The 22,392-nt window shown below is 44.0% G+C and overlaps 1 protein-coding gene across 1 annotated transcript in view; it reads left to right on the plus strand.

Annotated features, from left to right (window-relative positions):
- The window catches only part of LOC123955291 (contactin-associated protein-like 3), a 190,684-nt gene that overhangs the window by 118,022 nt on the left and 50,270 nt on the right, over positions 1 to 22,392 (plus strand). Inside the window, 4 exon segments of the mRNA XM_046027167.1 lie at positions 1,644 to 1,790; positions 9,655 to 9,826; positions 15,135 to 15,241; positions 19,393 to 19,512. Of these exon segments, the coding sequence (XP_045883123.1) occupies positions 1,644 to 1,790; positions 9,655 to 9,826; positions 15,135 to 15,241; positions 19,393 to 19,512 (546 nt within the window).

Consider the following 22,392-nt stretch of genomic DNA (forward strand, 5'->3'; position numbering starts at 1 on the left):
CAAACACCAAACCAGCTCTACAGGAAATATTGAAAGGGGTCCTCTAAGCCAAGAGAGAGCCTAAAAGTAGTAGATCAGAAAGGTACAGAGACAATATACAGTAACAGTCACCTTACAGGCTAATAATGGCACTAAATTCATATCTCTCAATAGTTACCCTGAATGTTAATGGGCTAAATGCCCCAATCAAAAGACACAGGGTATCAGAATGGATAAAAAAACAAAACCCATCAGTATGTTGCCTACAAGAAACTCATTTTAGACGCGAAGACACCTCCAGATTTAAAGTGAGGGGGTGGAAAACAATTTACCATGCTAATGGGCATCAGAAGAAAGCTGGGGTGGCAATCCTTATATCAGATCAATTAGATTTCAAGCCAAAGACTAGAATAAGAGATGAGGAAGGACACTATATCCTACTCAAAGGGTCTGTCCAACAAGAAGATCTAACAATTTTAAATATCTATGCCCCTAACGTGGGAGCAGCCAACTATATCAACCGATTAATAACAAAATCAAAGAAACACATCAATAATAATACAATAATAGTAGGGGACTTGAACACTCCCCTCACTGAAATGGGCAGATCATCCAAGCCAAAGATCAACAAGGAAATAAAGGCCTTAAATGACACACTGGACCAGATGGACATCACAGATATATTCAGAACATTTCATCCCAAAGCAACAGAATACACATTCTTCTCTAGTGCACATGGAACCTTCTCCTGAATTTTCATGTTTTAGTAATACTTAAGTTGCTGATACATTTTTTTCTAAAGAGTTACATCAATATATATGATATATTTTTCTAAATAGTCTACCAAGATTATATATAGTAATAATACGTGAAAGTAGGGACAAGATTTTATTTTTATAACAATTTTGGAAAATCTTATCCTTCTCAATATCCTAAAATATTAACAAACCAGAAGATGGGGAAGTATGCCCTGTGCCAGGGGACTAAGATATTTGATCATTTCAAGCTCATGAAGGATCCTGTTGTGTTAATCTGTTAAAGTCCTAGCACTGGGAGAAACTAAGATTGCGCTGTCCAAGGCAGAATGTTTAGACTGTCCACTCTTGATTCTTCCTTCCCCTTTCAATTCAGCTTTCTTTCTTTTCTTTTTTTTTCCCCTGTACTTTTCTGATTTAACCGAGTAATGAGAAAGTGAAACACAGCCATTGCCATGTGCACATATGTCTTAATACTCTTAACTGACCACAGTAATTTTTGCTAGTATATAATTTGTATTAGAGTGTGACTGGCCAATCTATGACTGTAGGAGGTCAGAGGCAAGGACCCTCTAGAACCACACATTTACTCAATGAGCCTCACTCCATAGGTAACCCCTTCCTCCTAGAGAAACATGACCAGGATACCACGTGATCTCATGCCTGTTAAGAAATCCCCAAGCCCACATCTGTCCCAAGCCTCTCCCTTTCTCTCTGAGAGGCCCAGCTCTCCTCTATGGTCGGTCTCCATTGCCCAGCCAGCTAAATAACCTGGGGGTTTCAGGTGAGTTCATGGTGAAGTTTGGTAGGGTGTCTAAGATCGTGATTGTATTGTTTTCAAGCATGGCTCTGCATAGCTGCATCTATAGGGCTTTTAGGAATTTCTTACCCAATTTTGCTTACTTCCAGGTGCCGGATTAAGTGATGGGCAGTGGCATTCAGTGTCCCTCTCGTTGAAAGAAAATCACCTGAGTGTGATGGTGGACAGTGAGGCAGCCTCTGTGGCTCACTCCCTGCGTGGGCAGATTGATTCAGGGGACACCTATTATTTGGGTGGTAAGTGAAAGGAACTGGTGGTGCTGGCAATCAAACCATCCTTATCCTTCCGGCTCCTGCCTTCTGAGACAACTGGCAATTTTAAATGAAGGTTAATACTGAAGAGTGAGGTTTCTCTTTCAGTTTAGTCAATGAAAATGTTGAGCAAAGGCAGTAAATTTTTCTTAAGGATTTGTTTACTTATTTTAGAGAGAGAGCACGAGTGGGAGTGACAGAGGGAGAGGGAGAGATAATCCCAAGCACATTCCCCATTGAGTGTGGAGCCCGACATGGGGCTCGATCTCATGACCCTGAGATCATGACCTGAGCCGAAACCAAGAATAGGGTATTTAACCTACTGTGTCACCCGGGCACCCTGGACAAAGATGGTAAATTATGGACTAAAATGCAAGTCTATAGGGGGCCTTGTTTTGATGTGCATTTGCTAAGATTGGTTTTGAATTTAACACTTGTTTTCACTGCAGTCAGTGGAAAGCTTTCAGAATGCTAGGGCCTGTCTCCATCCCTAGAGATCTGCTTTCTCTGGCTCTGACACCCAGGGAGTGGGCTCTCCAGGTGACTCTGTGCAGTCCACTCAAAAGGTCCTCTTACCTTTTGTGCTTCACTGTAGAGTATTTTCTGAAGGCCAGATAACCCTTAGAACCTTTCCTTCAGGTGTTTTTATACAACAGTTTCCTTGTTGCACGTGGGCGGTCTTCTTTTTGTCAGCTGCTCTCCTCCATGAGGGGCCCAGGTCTTCCGGTGTGGCCCGGGAGCCACCCATGGCAGCACCACTTTCAAACCTGTCACAGATGCAGACGTAACTCCCCTGACTTCCTGAGCCAGAATCTGCATTTCCCCAAGATCCCCAGCTGCTCTGTTGCCCTAAACATTCAGGAAGCGTTCTGTTGCCCACTCTAGGCACAAGGATGCCATTACCTACACCAGAGCAAGAGAGGAACTTAATGGCTACTGACACTCACTCACTACCTCGTGGTGAACTTTACCAAGACAACACCAGGCCATCCCCCCAACTGTGGGAGATGGCGGGTTTGCCTATTCGGTAGAACTTTGACCGAGTCTGTCCAGGATCCGTGCAGCCAGGGAGGGGGAGCTTCTGAGGGTAACAAATGTCTATTCTGAGGCATCCATGTGAAAAGTCTGAGCCACCAGAAGCTTAGGCCTGTCAGTTGTGAGACTTCATTCTAATCGTGGCTGGAAGCCATCCTTGCTCTTACTCCCATTTCGCATTTTACGGTTGTTTCTTTCCAAAATAAGTTTGAGGTCATGGTGGAGATAACTTGATAGCCCAACAAGAAAGTATAAAATCCTCCCTAAGAATTGACAGCAAGCCCACAAACTGTGCATCAGGGTGTTTAATCTTTCAAGCCCCCTAAAACAAGAATCGCTGTGAGCATGGAGTGGAGCCAGGAGCATTAGAACATTGGATTGCTCACTCTCGCCTGCCAAATATTGTACACCTCTGACCCAGACAGGTTTTTAAACCTTTATGATTACGATGGATTTTAGAGCTCTGCAGAGGAAACAATTCCTTCAAAACTAAATCAAGAATGTATCTGGGAGCTGTAACTTAAAACATAAAAGATTTTGAAGTACTAAAAAGGACAGGAAGAAAAATCCTTGCTGTATTGTTTAATGATGAAAAATGGAATGCTTGTTATTTTGTATTAAAAAGTAAAAAAAAAAAAAACTTTCTAAAACCACAAAGTCTTCTCTCATATTTGAGCATTGGGTATGTTCCAAATGTGCAATGCACAGCTACATGAGAACAGGTAATTTCCATAAATACTTACATGTTGATGTGATACGAAGTCATTATGTAATTCATGTATGTATCTTAAAATACTACTCATGTTTCTTGAAAGAGTGTTTGTGGGATAACCCCCTAATGTACACAAACACTACAATGCTTTTAATGTCTCCCTTGCTCCTCTAAATTTGCACTCCCCCAGGTAAGTATTACCCTGCCCCCCTTTTTAACTAATCTTTGTATCACCTTTTTATGTTTTAATCAACATGTAGCACCATGTCAGTTTCAGATGTGAGCATATGACTCAGTGTTTGTATACATTAGGAAATAATCCCACAATAACTAGTTAATATCCACCGCCATCCATAGTTATAATTTTTCTTGTCATGAAAATGTTAAGGTCTACTTTCTTAGCAACTTTTAAATAGACAATAAGGTATTATTATCTATAAACTCCACGCTGTATGTTGCACCCCTCTGACATTTATTTTACAACTGAACGTTTGTAATTTCTAATGTGTTGCTTTTCTTTAGAACCTATATCCATGCAGGTGACTTCACACAGCAGTGTTCTGTGTTCCCTTGCTTTTCAGTTCACACATAGGGCACTACCGTGTGCCTTCTTCTGGGTTCTGTTTATTGTTATTGCTGTCACTGTTGTTCTAGATTAGTTTTGGAGATCCAGCTCTGTGATTATTTATAGGTAAAGTTAATTAATTTTTACTGCCCTGTGGTTTTGATGTGTACGACACCATGTTTCACTTATTAAATCCGCCATCCCGTTTTACTGTTGAGCAACAACTTGATGGGGCCCATTTTTTTGCTATTATAAAAGATGTGATAAATATCCTACAGCTGCCAAGAATCATCTTGCCAGTGATTTTAAAATTTCCCTTATGTACAAACTATCAATCTTTCCTAATATGCGTAGTCAATTTAATGAAACAACCTTTGGTTGTTTCCAGCCTTTGGTCTATGAAAGGACCCTAGAGATTTGGAGGCAATGCGTTGAAAAAAAAAGCATAATAGGCTTTTCTTACATGTTTTCATAAAATTGTGTTGATGTACAGAAAAACTGTCTTGTTAGTATAGTTTCCAGTAACAAATCATGTCTCTAAGATGAGTGGAATTACAAAGTTTAAACATTTCATGAGAGAGTATAATGACTTTTCTTCATTACCAGCTTGCTTTTTTTTGGTTGTAATTAAAATTTGGCACTGATTGGCAAAAATAGTGTAAGATCTTGCAATCACAGCACATTATCTGTAACTAATGTGTAAATTCAGAATGACTTGTACATACTCCGCTGTAAACACCCACTTGGTTCCTACAGAGAAATTTCAGGCACTGATTCAAACCAACGTATTCAACTCTCCTTTTTATACCAACGTAACAGCATCTTTTTTCCTAGAGAAGGAATATACTCTTTCCAAACAACCCAGCTATTGCTGTCACCAGGCTGCAGAAAACACACAAAACCAAAACACCCCAATTTACTGATGTTAAGTGAGGAGATGAGCATTATTTGTTGTGAAGGAAAAGCAGGAGAGGCAGGTCTAGGACCAGTGAACATGCAGCCTGATTCTCAGTCGATGTGCTGTGTTCAAAGCTTTATGCACAGGGGAGAATCCCTTGTTCAGAGCCCCTCATCTGTATGGTCCGTTGGACTCCCCAGCTCTGTTCTGGAGAAAGAGGGGCAGGTCAGTTTCAAATTGAGTGGGAACTTCGAGACCCAAAGACGTCAATACCAGAGATGTTTTATCCAGTCCCAAGAATGGTGTATGCCAGTGTCTCTTTAATTATCTTCTTAATGGACGTCCATCGGGACCAGAATATGCATTGTGCTAACAGGGAAATCCACTTTATCCAGTCCATGCTCCATAGCAGTATGCCGTATTCATGGCAGTCAGTGCCCCATGTTCTGAGACCCTCCTTAGCCCGCTCTCCTGATGGAGGTTCAGTGGCAAGTTCCCGCTCACCATGTGGTCAGTGGCTTCTTGTTGCCATGCTTTCCCATAAGGGCAGATTAGAGTATCTTCCTATTACAGTTAGGGTGGCCATATAATTTATTGTCCAAACCAGGACACTTTAGTGAATGGAGGGGATGATCTTGATAATTATGGCAGGACAACAGGCATAAAGCAGGGCTCTGTGTCTTTCTTTCCATGACAAAGTTCCTCTCGCAGATTCGTAGCCTTTTTACACGTGGTGCAGGGTTCCCTGTTCCTTTTCTATTTCTCCTCAGTGTGAGCTTTATTTGTAAATTGTTCTGACAACAGTTCCGCCCTACCATGCCGTACACAGAGCTCAGTGCCTGCCGGGTCATGGGAAGCTGCTGTCCTCTGGGTCCTTTTGTGGACTCGTGGTGCTGCCCACCAGTACATATGCTCTGCAGAGTTGGGAAACATCAAATTATGTTCCGAATCTTGTGAGGGTCCTTGTGGGTGTGAGGCCGTAGCAGACCAGGGAACAATGATGGCTGTAACGAGGTCTCACCTCAGAACCCATTCTGGGGTCATGACATCCAGTGGCAATTTCTCTGTCATCCTCAGAGGTACTTAAATTTCTGACTCTTTCCATGGTGATGGGTATGTGCCATTGACTTAGCAATAAATATCCCCTCTCCACTTTCACTGTCCATCCCAAATGAGGTCATGGAGAAATGACCCTCTGCCATCTTACCGTTGGGACTTTGGCCGATCTGTATGGATGAACAGACAGCTGGCAGTCTGGGCTTGTCTTGGGCTGTGGAACCCCTTGCTTCTTGACCTTTCTCTCTTAACTGGAACAAGGAAGGACTTTGCGGTTTGACCTTTCCTTCTTAATGTTCCGCTTTGAGAAAATTTTTTGTGACTGCTGGATTCAGTTGAGTCTTTATAGGAACACTAGGTACTGCACTGTATTTTTTTTCTTTTTCTTTTTCTTTTTTTAATTTTTAGAGAGAGAGAGAATGTGTGTGTGAGCAGGGATGGGTGGGGAGGGACAGGGGGTGAGAGAGAATCTTGCCGGGCGCAGAGCCCGACACGAGGAAATCAAGAGTTGCATGCCCAGCTGACTGAGCCGCCAGGCGTCCCAGATACTGCATTGTATTTTAGATGCGTCTGAAGTTTGTGATCTGGAGAAAGGGGAAGGTTTATTGGCTGAATGTTTCTGATCCTGTATCCTAACGTTCTCAGTCCCTAAGCACTGTCGGTAGAAGTCGCCTATAAAGATGCAAAGACACACCAGGTGTCTTCCAAACATATCCAACCTTCCAGAAACTCTTTTACAAATGGAAATGTGCATTTTTTCACATAAAACAAGGAAAAGCGAAAGGGAAACTGGACAGTTTGTCCAGTCTTTGTGATGTAACATCACATTTGAAGTGTCAATGTCTCCATGAGGCTCATTTATGGGGTTTCATTGTGCACAACAGTGGGTTTAACCGGATGCAGGCCTTGGCTGGTTTGGGGGTATATTTGTCAGGAATGCAAAGTTTCAGTCACTGAAAGAAGAGGAGAGATGGACCATGTGCATCTTGCGGAAATTCTTAGGTGCAAGCTTGTGGCTGTTAGGTGGGGACGAAAGGAGGCTCCGTCTTCAGTCCCTGCCCTTTGAAGGTACACCAGCGACCCTCATGACAAAATTTCAGACAGAGGAGAATGAAAAACATATAGGCATAATGAGTAAAATCTTTATGAAATTACTGATTCCAGGGGCACTTGGGTGGCATAGTTAAATGTCTGACGACTGATGTCGGCTCAGGGCATGATCTCAAGGTTGTGAGACCCAGTCCCACGTTGGGCTCCCAGCTTGAGTCTCCCACCCTCTGTCCCTCCTCCCCTCATGCTGTCGCTGTCTCTCTCTCTCTTTTTCCTCACATAAATAAATTTTTCTAAAAAAATTAATTACCGATTCCATTTCATTTAAAAAATAAGAGACTTATAAAATAACCTCAAACCCCACCTGTAAATATTACCAAAAACTTCCTTAATATTTAAAGGCTTGGAAAATGATTTTTTAATGATTTTTTTAGAGAGATGAATAGTTATGACTCTGTATCTAACAAGTTAAAAGAAAACATTCTCCTGGAAATGATGTCAATGAGACATAATTGAATAAGGCACAGAATGAATTAAATAGGTGAGTTTCTCAGGAAGCATAAAATTTGTTTCACAATTTCTTGAAATTAAAAGAATATTAAATTATTAAAAAATGTTGTGCTTCTATTGTGTTTGCATCTGAAAGTAAAATACTCAATTAAGTGAATGCTTTGAGATTTTTATTGCACGTGGCTACTGGTAGGTTCCCCAGGAAGCTGGCTCTCTGCTTGGGAGACTTGTGTGTATGGTGATTTAGTGAGGTTAGTTCTCAGGAACGGCCCCCATGGTGGGGGGGTGGGGGGTGGGGAGAGCAGCTGGGATGAGCAGAGACAAGGCGAGGTGTGATGCCATTGCCATAGAAACCTCAAGGAAGCTCTGAAGAAGCATTGCCCCTTAGGGAAGTCCCAGTTGAGGCTGTGGGTCACTGACCCATCCATTGCATCTGTGGGCACTTGCCATCCCTGGGGAGGGTACCACCCATGAGACTCTGCTCTGTGCAGCCAGGGAAGTTCCTGTGGAGAACTTCAGCCTCAGTCCCCAAAATGAGGGGCATGTGTGAAAGGAGATGAAGCTGTGCCTGTAGATTTTGCCACTTGATGGCCTTTCACCAAAGCATTTGCAGTGAGTGTGTTTCTCTTTTCCTGTCCCCTGGGAATCTGGCGGCGCTCACATCGAAGGACCTGTGATTGCTTTGAGGGCAGCTCCACAGAGGGTGGGAGAGCACGCCCCGGCCTGCTGACCCCACGAGGGAAAGGAAGCAGCTCTGAACCCCAATTGGCTTTGACTTTGATTTCAAAGCTGTGTCCTTGCTCATCATGGGTATAAGAGCCTTGTCTTTGTGGGAAACCCAGGGGGATAAAATAAAACCACGCATAGGCATTGTGGTTTGCAATGGTAGAAGATAACCTGAAGTAGATCCAAATTTTTAAGGGTGTTTTGGAGAAAAAACTGATCCAAATCACACAACACCAAAGTAGAAGTGGTCAGGAGTGCTCTGTGGGCAGGAGCTGGGGAAGGGCTCCTGGAGATGAGGGGTGGCAGCAAGGAGAGGAATTACTGATTGGCTCCAGCTGAAAGCCGGGGTGACTGTCTGGGGCCAGCTGTCTGTAGGTTCTAGTTTCAGGGCCTCAAGGAGCCACACGAAGCCACACAGAAACTCATTTACAGCCTCAGACTCTGGTTTGCTGTCCTAGGCCACTAAAGATTTTGGTGAGTCACCGCGGTCTGATGGCCTCTTTCCTTCATTAATTTAACAGTAATTTACAGCAAGCCAATTAGCGAATGCAACAGAACTTGTAAAATTTAATATTATTGAAAATAGTCGAAGCCCGTTTCTTTTTGCATGGGATGCTCCAGGATGCTAACTTTTCTCCGTTATTCTCAGGGCTGTATTGTTGAGATACTTATTAACTCTGTGTGTGTGTGTGTGTGTGTGTGTGTGTGTGTGTGTGTGTGAAAAGGTATTTGACTAAAATGCCTCATTCAGAAACAGCTGGAAATGTGAGTCACTTACACTGTCGCTGGAGGTCTCTGAGCGTGTATGGTCAAAGCTTGTTTTAACTGTGTTGTGCTTGCACACGCACTCACGCACGCCCAGAGTGGGGATCTCACATACATAGTTATTTCTCAAGCATTTTAAATTTCATAGGTCCTAGTAGGCCTGTGATTTTTTCCTTCTGACTCTGTTATCCCATGGCCTTTACTTCATGTAGTTTAATATGCTGAAAGGACCGATTTCTTCAGGTGGTTTCAAAAGAGAAATCAAACTCAGCTTAGAGGAAATGGGCCTTGACTGTACTGGTAGAGTCTACCTTCGGCTCATCTGTCCACCAGCCTGGCTTGAGTTGTTATTTCTGTGCTTTAGCAAAACCAGTAGTGTCTGTTCTCAGCCGTCCACCACCCCGTCCACGAGAAAGCATAATCTTCAGGTGTCTGTGAGCAGGAGGCCGCAAAGTTGCATGTACAGAATACTGACTGCTGTTTTGGTCACGACTGTTGACTTTCTCCTTTGCGTGTCTCCATGTTCATTCAGGCTGTCCCGATAGCAGCTCTGGCCCTGGATGCAGAGGTCCCCTGGCCGGGTTTCAGGGCTGCCTGAGGCTCATCTCCATTGGCAACCAGGTGGTGGACCCCATCACGGTACAGCAGGGGGCGCTGGGGACTTTCCGTGACCTCCAGATAGACACCTGCGGCCTCACTGACAGGTAAAGCCATCCCAGGTCATTTCAGCATTCCTGATTTCAATTTTTGGGTAGTGGGTTAAGAACAAATGAGCCGCAGAGGGAGAGCACCTCCTTCTAGCCCCTTCTCTCTTCCTGATAGCCAACCTGTATGGAAAACTATAATTAATTGAAAACTAGAAAATGACCCTGTTTAATTTCAAACAATTGCTCCTTTCAAATGGTGTTTTCTTAGAAGATGCACTGTTGTGAGTTTTACTTGCATGTGTCCCCAAGCCACTTAGTTTTTACAGAATCCTGTACATGGTACTATAATTGTTGATGAGTGTAAATACTGATGAGTAAAAATTCTTCTAAAAATTCTTTCATGGCACAAAACAGATTAGAATATTCTAGAAAGATGATGAATTGTTGAGGACCAGGAAGTTGAAAGCCACATGTGGTCAGCGGGATTCACCCCACCCTCCCTTCCCTATGTGGAAAATGAAAAGTAACTCTTTCCCCTAGAAGGGTCTCAGCTTCGGGGATTCCTAGTCACACAAACACAAGGAAGAATGGAAGGAACCCAGTTACCACACACTGAGCACAGTACCAGTCAATGAGGACATAGTGGGGGACGAGTGCAAGGGGACAAGGCACAAACTTCCCACTCTAAAATAAGTAAGTGTGGAGATGTAATGAGCAGCATGACGACTATAGTGAATACTGTTATACATATTTGAAAGTTCTTCCTTAGTGCTTCAGGCCACACCTCCACCTCCATGTTCAATGCACCACGAAAGAGATTCATGTAGAAATACGACAGAGCAACCATCCATGCCAGGCTTTTGCTGGGCACTTGCTCCATGCCGAGCCTGGCCGTCACCAGCCTGTACCTTGCCTGTTCAGAGCCAGTCACGCTGTGTTCAGGTGAAGCTGAGATTTATGATTGAAATGCAGGCAGTTTTGTAACTCTTATCTGTCGGGCAAAGGAGTTAATAATTCATGATGCATAACAGCATTCCTGGCCCAATGGCACAGCAGGTTATGAAAAGATGTTTGAAACCGGCTGGGGATACAGGAGACCTTCCTGAGCTGCACAAGGACTCATGCATATGGTGCTCTGTGCACCCCAGGCTCCCATGACACTGGGGAAGCTGTGGGTTCTTGGGGACAAGGCTTCAGGAACGAGGTTATCGTGGTGAAGGATCATGTTTTACAGCAATTGTGTTTTGGACATTAGGATTCCGTGTCCTATAACTCAGGTTACACAGTCCTTTCCAGGTTTCTTTTAGGATGACAGGAATGCCACCTTGAACATCTCTAGGCATGGACTGTACTGATGGGGCTGCTTTGCCCACCTCTGTGGACTTTGGCCAGCGTTCATCTTCTAGATGCTAAATGCAGCATCAAGTGCTCTACATGTTATATTTTAGAGATCAGTAGACTGAAGTGGAAGTTGTGGGGAGGTTGTGGAGACATGTAGGACAGATGCCTAATTTGTGTTGGGACAAGGCAGGGCTATCAGAGAGGAGGGAGAGACACCTACCCTGGGGCAGAAGGTTGGTACATCAGTTGAGTGAGAGAGGCTAGACATCCAGCAAAGGTACAGCCATGAGCCCAAGCCAAAGTTCTGCCATGAGTCTGCCTGTTTGAACATGGCTGCTGTAGAACTTGGGTGTCTGAGGATGAGCAGCAGGGATGGCGAGAGATGGGGTTGCCTGGCTGGGAAGGGGCTACACTGCAGAGGCCTGGTGGCCAGCTCAAAATCTGGATGCTGATCTAAAGTTCCCCAGGAAGTCACTGAGGGCTTTGTGCTAGGAAGCCAGTTGCACAGCTAAGCAGTACTGCCGACGGGAGAAGATGGTTTGGGTGTGGGTCACAGAGAGAGGGTGTGTGGCCCAGTGGCCAAGTAAGGACCTGCCTACCCATAGGAGAAGGGATGATAGCCTGAGGTAGGGAAGAGAAAAATGTAGATGACGTACACAGTGTTTGGTGAACAGAAGCACAAGCTGGTGAGTGCGTGGCTATGGGGGGATGGAGAGGGACAGGTCAGGATGACCCTTGGGTTCTGACTTGGACAGCTAGATAAGGGGTGGTATCACCACTCAATGGAACACTGAAGAAGAAGCATGATTTTTGGAGGCACAGAGGCAAGAGGCTTTGTTATTAAATCTGAAGATATTTTGGGAATCATTGAAGTACAAAATCCTAAAGTTGAGAAGAATCTTAAGCATGACATCTATTGAAGTTTCCATCTCAAAGCAGGGATCTCCTTCTCACCGTAGAGAAGAAAATCCTGCTTCTGTTCCATCTTTCGGGAATGAGACCCTTGCCCATTCGCCAAATGCTTCATCAGTGTCCTCTTTTCCACTCAGATTTCGACCACAGGTCTTCATATTTCCTGCTCTAAGTCTAGGCACAGCTTACCCCCAGAGTCCAACAAGTACCCAGTGAATTCCCTTCATTGGCTCTCCTCTAGGCTAACGTCTGTTCTCTTAGCAATTGTTTAGAGGTCAAGGCGTTAAGCACTATCTCAATCCTGATTGCCCTCCTCTATACTAACTGTGGCCAACATCTTCCCTAAATATGGAAGGGACCTGGTCCATGCACAATATGTAGGATTCATAACCTCCCTTCCCAAAGAAACTGGTGCAGACTAAGCTCACCTCATCTGCGTGTAAGCATCACTAGCATGCTGGACTTGTGGCTTCCACCAATCACAAACGTGGGGGTGTGCCGCCATTTTAGTTTTCTTACTACAGCTGGTGCCTCTCTCTGGTCTTCCTTGTGCATGCTGGGTCCTGCCAGGAAAGCTGGAGGTTTGGGGTAAAGAAGCTAATTTCAGGTGTGTAGAGTCAAGGAAACTGTCCTAAATAGGCCAAGGACATGGGACAACAGTCACTAAGGGAAGGGCCCAGATGCAAACAGACCTGCTCTATAATCATTGGAGGTGAAGAGACGTTCTTCCATTTTCCCAAGAAGCTCACCTTCTAGTTCTTGGCATGGAACCAGGTGTCTTCCATTCAAATGCCAGAAGACCTAGCAAGAGAGTGTTTGTGTGTGTACTTTGAAAGACATTGGGCTCATTTCCAGCACCTTCCTACCAAATAGCAAAGGAGTGCTAACTGCTTATAGAGTAGAAGGAACCCAAAGTTACCCATTCCTTTGACTCCTTGAGAGAAATAGACATTGAGCTCCAGAGGATAACGAGTACTTACGTAAGTTCCTGCCAATGCCTGAGGCTTTTGAAGGACCATATCTAGAGCTTTAACTGTATAACAAGAGAGACCATGTGGCTTGTCAGGACCCAAGTAATCTGCCTTTAAATTGATGTCGGTCTTCATTTCTACATCATTGACAAAGTTGTGATACATAACATTCCTTCGTGAGGATATTAACAAATTTGTTTTACCCATTCCTCATTTGATGGACATGTAGGTTGTTTCTACTTTTTGACTCTTATGAATATGCTGATATAAACATGAATGTACAGGTTTTTGTGCAGGCCTGTGTTTTTGGTTCTCTTGGGCAGATATCTAGGAGCAGAATTGCTGGGTCAGGAGTGACTCTGTGTTTAACTGCTTGAGGAACTTCCAGATTGATTTCCAAAGTACCATTTTATATTCCCAGCAGTGACATAGAAGGGTCCAAATCCTCCTCGTCCCTGCCTACACCTGTTATGATGTCTTTTTGATGAGAACCATTCCAGTGGGTGAGAAGTGGCATCTCATTGTGGTTTTGATTTGTGCTTTCCTAATGACTAATGATGTTGAGCATGATTACGTACATGTATTTTCCATCTGGTCATCTTTTGTAAGGCATCTGTTCAGATCTTTTGACTCTTTGGACCCAGTTTTTAATTGGTTGTTCATTGCCCTTATTGTTGAATTTTTCTAAAGTTTTATTTATATTTTGGATATCCATCCTGTGTCAAATATGGATCTTGCAAAGACAGTCTTCAAGTCTGTGGCCTCTGTTCTCATTCCCTTAAGTTTTAAATCTTAATGAAGCCTGAATTATCAATTTTTTCTATCATAGACCATATCTGAGAAGTCATTGCCATGCCCAAGGTCAGCTAGATTTTTCTCCTGCATTCTCTTCTGGGAGTTTAACAGTTTTGTATTTTACAATTAGGTCTATGATTTAAGTTAGGTTAACTTTAAGTTCTTTTAATATGTAATTGAAATGCAGTTGACATATTGTATTAGTTTTAGGTGTACAACAGAGTGAGTCAGCTGTTACATACATTATGAAACACTTACCCTGAATGGTGTCGTTGCCAAGTGTCACCACACAAACTTATTACAATTTTATTGACTATATTTTCTACATTATATTTTTCATCCCTGGCATTTATTTTATAACCAAAGTCTGTACCCCTCAATCCCATTCACATATTTTGTCCTTCTCCCCTCCCCCATGACCTGGCAACCACTAGTTTGTTCTCATATTTATGAGTCTGTTTCTCTTTTTTATTGCCTTTTATTTGCTCTTTTTTTTTAGATTCAACATTCAAATGAAATCATATGGTATTTGTCTTTCTCCAGCAGACTTATTTTACTGAGCATAATACCTTCTAGGTCTATCCGTATTCTATCAAATAGCAAGATTTTCTTTTGTTGCTCCATATATTTTAGATTTTTTTTTTGTTCTAGTTCTGTGGAAAGTACTATTGGCCTTTTGATAGGGACTGCATTCAATAGGTAGATTGCTTTGGGCAGCAGGACGTTTTAACAATACTAATTCTTCCAATCCATGAACATAACATGTATTTCTGTCGGTTTGTGTCATCTCTGATTTCTCTCATCAATATATTATAGTTTTCCAGGTACAGGTCTTTCACCCCCAAACACTCTTCTAGCCCTCGATGTCTCAGATTCCTAATGCCCCATTTGTCAGAGCAAGTCACATGCCCAACCCAGGTTGAAGAAGGTTAAGCCTCTTGGTGGGAGGATCTGCAGGTCCCACTACAAGGACACGGAGGCCGGGAGGGGAACAGGTGCAGCTAACCACCTTTGGTCTTTGCTAGCACTTTGACTCTCTGATCATGGATAAAACCAATCTTGCCTTATTTGTGAAAAAGCAAACACATTTTTTTGATAGAATGCAATGTGTAAAAAATTGATCTGCTGCCAATACAGAACAATTGGTAGCATCTAGTGGGTTTCTTAATCTGTGGTGGGTACCGCATTAGGAAACCTTCTTTACAGACCCAGCAGGTTTTGTCCACAGTCTCATTTTTCTCCCAAAGGCCCTGTTGGTACCATGTTTCACTGTAGCAGGTTAGCGCTAAGACACATTTTCTCCTGACCGAATGTGGGGAATAGCAGGTGTATCTGTTTTCTTGCAGGTGTTTGCCCAGCTATTGTGAACATGGGGGCAAATGTTCCCAGTCCTGGGACACCTTCAACTGTGACTGCATGCACACTGGCTACACGGGCGCAACCTGCCATTCCTGTAAGCCTCACAGCTCGCTGTCCCAATTTCCATGCAGTTCTGCTTTCCTTTCCGTGATTTGGTGTATATGTGTCTGTATCTGTGCAACCATGTGGTGGAAAACAACAAAACCAGTAGGTATTTTAGAAACTAATTTGTGTCTGGTTTGGTTATTTATTTATTTTAGAGGTGGGGAGGGGCCGGGGGAAAGGGAGAGAAAGAATCCCAGCCCTGTATGGATCCCGACATTAGACTCAATTTCATGACCCTGAGATCATGACCTGAGTTGAAATCAGGAGTCTGACACTTAACTAACTGAACCACCCAGGTGCCCTTTTCTGATTTATCTTTAATCAATTTTATTTCCTAGTCATGTTACAACAGCTTACGGAAATCCATAGTATCAAATAGGACAGGAAAAAATAAAATAGGAGGCAAAGGAAGATAAGCATAAGAAGATAAAATATAACAAAGAGTGAAAAAACAAGCTGCAACCCCCCAGAAAAAATACAAAAAAGCAATCTAGATGGCATGATGGTGTTACTTGTTCTGTTCCTTGGGTTGGAACCAATGTTGGTTCTCAAGTCCTGTCTGCCAAAGTAAAAAGGACAAAGTACTGATGGTCAGTATTTATAAAATCACATGGGGAGAGTCTCTGGAGGAGCACAGGATGGGGAATACCTTGGGAGGTTTCTAGATGTCAGCCAGAAGCCAGGCAAACGTTCAGGTCCCTTGCAATCTTGATGCTCTTTGATGATGGTGGTGGTTTACACACTGGGGACTTACCACATGCCTGTGGGACACTCACTCTGTCTAGTTCTGCACGTTTAACTCCTTTAACCCTCAGAACTGCCCTGGAAGGTAAGTGCTTTATTTTCCACACTGTGCACTTGAGGAAAGACAGAAGTCATCTCCCTTGACTGTGGTGACACCATTGCCAGTGAGGGCTCTCGACCACCTCTCCGTCCCATTCCTTCCACCTTGAATGCCAGTCTCTTTCCTGAAGAATTATTTTCTCAATTTCACAGCTAAGCACACTTTATTGACCCCTAATTCATTACTACTAGAAGCTCAGAACAGAGCCCCGAGATCCTCGCTGCTTTCTAATTACTAGCTTTTGTTGTCTATGTTTTTATTCTGCTTTTTCCTTTTTTTGTGTATCAGTGACATTTCTTTTTTATTTATTTATTTATTTTTATTCCAATTCCATTCATTAACACGTACTGTATTATTAGTTTCAGAGGGAGAGGTCAGTGATTCATCCATCTTCTATAACACCCAGTGCCCATTCTATCCTATGTCCTCCTTTTATTTTTTTAAGGTTTTATTTATTTATTTGACAGACAGAGATCACAGGTAGGCAGAGAGGCAGGCAGAGAGAGAGGGGAAGCAGGCTCCTTGCTGAGCAGAGAGCCCGACGCGGGGCTCGATCCCAGGACCCTGGGATCATGACCTGAGCTGAAGGCAGAGGCTTTAACCCACTAGCCACCCAGGTGCCCCCCATGTCCTCCTTAAAGCCCATCACCCAGTGGCCCCTTCTACCCCTTTCCCCTCCAGCAGCCCTCAGTTTGTTTTCATAAGAGTCTCTTATGGATTGTCTCCCTCTCTGATTTCATCTTATCTTATATTTCCTTCCCTTCCCTTATGCTCCTCTGTTTTGTTTTTTAAGTTCCAATTTTGAGTGAAATCACATGATAGTTGTCTATCTCTGACTGACTTACTTCACTGAGCATAATACCCTCTAGTACCATCCACGTTGTCGCACATAGCAAGATGTCATCCGTTCTGATGGCTGAGTAATATTCCATCATATGTTCACACCACGTCTCCTTTATCCATTCATCTGTCAGTGGATGTCTGGGCTCTTTCCCTGGTTTGGCTACGGTGGACGTTGTTGCTATAAACATTGGGGCACACATGCCCCTTTGGATCACAACACTTGTATCTTCCAGGCAAACACCTAGTAGTGGAATTGCTGAGTCATAAGGTAGCTCTATTTTCACTTTTTTGAGGAACCTCCGTACTCTTTTCCAGAGTGGCTGCACCATTTCTGAGTCCCTTCTTTTGTAGCACATCTCCCTTCTCTGGGCCTGTAGAGAGACAGCATGACATGAAAATTCACCAAGCAAAGCATGGATTGTCCCGTATCCAACCTTAAGTGAATTGAACCCCAGGGAAGCAGGCTTCAGTGTTAAGGTTAGAAGACCCAGTCCCCAGCCCAAGGGGTTCTGCAGACAAAGGGACGTCATTCACCCCCCAAAATCCCATAAGTTCAGCCAGAGCAATTCTACCTGCATCTCTTATTTACTATTAGGTGCCAGGTAAGAGCTTGCCGAGGTAACTGTTTGGAAGGAGCTGGGCATCTGGGCACTCTGAGGCTGAGTGACTGGTTTAGAGTTTCAGCTAGAAATGGGGTGGCCTCCTACTTACAGTGTCTGCCTATCACATCGAGTAACGTGTCCTACGCAGACTTAATGACTAAAGCACAGTTGCTGAAGTGTTATCAGTAACTCTGATTTAAACATTGCTCCAAACAACTCTGATTGAAAAAGTCCCAGGTGTTATAAAAAAGGGTCTTTCACTTGTGGCCTTCATAATTCGATTTGGTCGAATGACTGAACTGACTTTACTGTGATTCTCTGTCTACTGAAGTGAAGGTGGGATAGTTCCAAAGCCACAGGAAGGGATCAGAGACGATGAGATTTTGGTGTAAGGGTCCAGTGAATGTGTCTGCATTCACACGTACAGCAGGTGTCTTCCTAGTGTCTCCTTCTCTACCTCTGGTCCCCAGGCAGGCCCAGCCCCAACCCAAGCGTAACCACCATTAGCACTTGGCATCTGTCCCTCTGGACACTCTCCTAGGCAGTTACGAGCATATTTATGTATTTTCAGAAACACAAACATGAGTGGGCAAACTGCCAGCACATCTGGGAAAGCAATCCGTGTTGTCTCTGTGGCCATGAGTGTGGATGGTGGTGCTAGGTGTGTGACAGATGGGGGCCCGTCTAATTTGACACACTGACACTCAGCCATAATTTATAAAAGAATGCCGTATTTTGCAAAATCCTTGGGCAGGCAGACATGACTTTGATCTTCTTCTTCTGTGAGAAAGGAGAAAATTCCTCTGCCCTGGCTGCCCCCTTCTCCCGGATTCTCTTCACTCTTCAAAAGAGGCAGAGTTTTAAAAGGTAGATAATTCAGCGAGCTTAGAATGGTGTCTGTTCTCTGCCCACGCTCGGACCCCTCTGTCCCTGCTAGGATCACTCTGCTCTGTGGCTCTGGCTTGGCCACTTGCGGGTCTGTGTTCAGGGATGCCAAGTCTCAGCCTTAGGGGGGCTGAGGGACCCAGTCCACATTGTCCTTCTTGACTGGCTGCCAGTAGCCACTTCTCAGGTTTTCAAAGGGTCTTTCCTGTCAAGGAAATGACTGAGACATGTGTGAGCTGTTACTCAGTGATCAGTCATTTAAACTTATTCCGAACATTGATTAAGTCCATCATCTACTGATGTTAGTCACTTGCCTTGTGATAGCAAAATATTTATTGCACATATAAAATTTTTAACTAAGAATCGGGATATGTTGAAATTACTGAGAGATATTTCATGTGTTTGTGTGTGTGTGTAGATAGGTAGATAGATTTGACTTTCAATTTGTTTGAATGATCATTTGTGAAGCATTTCAGGAAATTTCCTTTTAAAACACACATTATAAATGGAATGAAGGAGAGTTGCTGATTTATAGAACTCTTCTGAAAAGTAATGCGTTGCACAGGTAGATTGTTTTAAGTAAACAGAGGATATAACTACTGAGTAATTTAATACATCGACGTGGTTATTAGGTAATAACAGATCACTTAGGGAGACGAAGCCAGTGCACTTCCGAGGCTTAGATACCATGGGGCAGAATAGAAGGAGATAGCGTGAGGCCAGTTACCATGGTTTGGAATGAATCTTGTTGCTAGAGCAGGCAGGGTTCAGATACAAAAGGTCATAACCTCTTAAAATCTTTCACTTCAAGTTTCAGGGTCTTCATGCTGCCTGACTGACATGGGGAACACTCCCCTGGAGAAGCTGTCCTGGACAGCAAGGCAGAATGAGTATCACTGGGGAAAGCTAAGGACAGAGAGGGATCCGTCCCATTGCAGCCCTGTCTGAGACCCCTGTCCTTTGCAGCTCTGTTCGAGCAGTCCTGTGATGCCCACAGGCACAGAGGGGACTCCTCAGGGTTCTACTATATCGATTCAGACGGAAGTGGACCGCTGGGACCTGCTCTTGTGTACTGCAACATGACAGGTATGTTAATGATACACTTTACTGTGCCCGTTAAGCTCGTGTGATTGGTTGCTGTGTGCAAAACCACGAGGCTCCATTGAGTAATGCGTGTGTTCCTGTGCAAGTGTGTATAAGCAATATTTCATTTTCCCTAGAAACCCAGTTATACATGGTGGATGGATACAGGTGTGTCGTAGGCAAGTCCTGTGAAGGATCATTTTGTGTACCATGGTGAATGACAGCTGCCTGTGAACTGATGCAACTTCGAACACCTCTTTCAACCTGTGTGTGGGGTGGGGTGTGGCCACATCTTCTCTTCTGTGCTCATGTCACATTTCACCAGCAGAAACAACCCTCCTTTACAAACTTCCCATGCTGCTCTAGCGGCATGGACCTGGTGGGGACTTCAGCAACCTTAGAATTTGACCCTGAAAAGTCTGAGACACTGGTCAGAAAAATGTCAGCTGTAAATGGTTCTCAGGTAACCCTGACCTGGTTATAATTTGCTTTCTGTGCTCTGGCTACGTGTCACCCCAATAGGGTTGCAATTTCTAGATGGAAGGAGTCATTTATGGGGGAATTGACAATGGCAGTTTGTGACAAGCTGGAAGTTCTGCTGTGGTTTCCATACCTACTCTCACTGCATACATAAAATCTGAGCATTTTGGTGATGGTGAATCTAGTGTTGATCTGAATTGGATCAATCATAACTTCCAGCCCCAAAACTACCGCCAACTTTGCATTGGATGGATGTATGACTGTTGGGGGCTTTGGGGCAAGCATCTTACCATAGAAACTGACCAAAACATTGCAATGGGATAAGAGGTAAATATATTGACTTACTTTACTGAAAGGTATGTGATGTGTTAAGTACGTAAGGATCTTTCTAGATATCCTGGGCTCCAGTGGTTGTAACAGCCCTTCAACTTACTCAATTTCTGCTTTGTTTTCATGGCTCAAGTGAATTCCAAGAACAGAGAAAGCTAAATAAAGATGCTGGCATCCCAGTAGTACATTCTACTTTTATCAATCACATGCCTAATTATCACAGAAGTCTAGGACCTATTAAAGATTTTCATATATATTGTCCTATAGGCAAAGTTCCTTATACACTGAAAAATTTCGAGATTCAGAGAAAAGTGAAAATGATCCCAGCTGGCACATTGCAAAGATGAGCAAGTTTTCAATGATTGAAGCTGTTTTCTTGATAATTTATTGCTGGCAGTACTGGTAAGGCTGAGGTCACATTTATTTAAAAAAAAAAAAAAGACATTTGCTGCCAAAAGGCATGATAGATAGCTAATTGCCTGATTCTCTGCAGTGTATGGTTATAATAAAAGAAAAATCGTTTAATCATGCAAGTGGACACATGGTCCAGGCTTTACCAGGAAGATTTCATTGTACATATTTATAAAGTACCCTCGGAATGTACTGCTGGCTCATAGACACTTGTTTTAATACGAATTTCATAACATCGTTGATGTGTTTTTTTTTTAGATTATTTATTTATTTATTTATTTGACAGAGAGAGATCACAAGTAGGCAGAGAGGCAGGCAGAAAGAGTGAGAGGGAAGCAGGCTCCCTGCCGAGCAGAGAGCCCAATTCGGGACTCGATCCCAGGACTCTGAGATCATGACCTGAGCCGAAGGTAGCAGCTTAAACCCCTGAGCCACCCAGGTGCCCCTCGCTGATGTGTTTTGATGGTCTGTCATTGCTGCTGCCTTTTCAGAGGAGCCCACTAGCAGAGGGAGGAGTAGTTACGGTCAAACTGTGAAGAGAAAGCAAGAGCAGATCTCAGGTTTTGATTTTGGGTAACACAAGAAACTATCTGATGCCATATAAGCCAGGGTTTTGTTTGTTTTTTTATCCTCGAGGCAAGAAGGAGTCTCTAAAAGGTAAAATCTCTCGCCAATTTATGTAAGAGGAAGGCCTCACCAACTGTCTCCTAAGGATGCGAATCACTTTCCTCCCAGGCATGACTCCAAGGAATGTCCAAGTAATGCCCCACACTGAAGAGTTGAAAAAACAGTGCCCCCCAACACGGAGCTCCTGTGTCCTCAGTACCTGCTCTGCGCTGGGCTCAGCGGTAACCGCGGCAGGGAGCGGAGGAGAACACTCCCCGCCCCTGGTGTGCAGTTCGCATGTCCGTGTGCAGAACCGGAGCCCTGAAAGCTGCTGCTGAAGCAAGTGGCTGATGCGTGGCGGCAGGTGCTGTGAAGCTGAATACAGTGGGGGTGGGGCGCACAGACCATGGATTGGGGGAGGGGTCACAATTTTAAATAGAGCCATCCAGGGAAGCACTCAGTTTGAAAGTTAGGTTTGCTTCCAGAAAACCGGAGCAAGCCTTCAAGCAGAGGGAGTGCTCCCAGGATCCTAATCTGTTGGACAGACGCTGGGTTGGGGGGGACCAGAAAGAGACCCTTGAGTCATGCCACTGGGAAGTGACAGGTCCAGGACTCCCACTGGCAGAGTAGTTGGGGTCTTTGGCCACCAGGCTGTGCCCGGCAGGAGCAAGGAGACCCATTAGTGGTGATGGGGCAGAGCAGGTGGGAGTGGAGGAGGGGAGGGAGTCGGGGGCGAATCCATGGACCAAATGTGGCTGGAGGAAGATAGGCATCTGGAACGTCTTCCAACACTGCATCCGAGCCCTGGAAGGAGGGTGCAGGTATTAGCAGCAGGGAAGAGGCAGGTCTGCAGAGGGGAGCAGGATTCCCACAGTGAACACCTGAGGTTTGGATTGACAGCTGTGCAAATAGTTAGTGGGGATCTGTTGGTCATAAAAACGAGTGTAATGTGTCATCTGAAAGCCCACTGGGTAGTTAGAATCTCCTTGGCAATATGAACTTCTAAAAATATATTTTGGAGAGTGACTTTACACATTAATTGAACAGACCAGCAGG

This window comes from Meles meles, chromosome 13, assembly GCF_922984935.1.
Source record: "Meles meles chromosome 13, mMelMel3.1 paternal haplotype, whole genome shotgun sequence".
Classification (NCBI taxonomy): Eukaryota; Metazoa; Chordata; class Mammalia; order Carnivora; family Mustelidae; genus Meles; species Meles meles.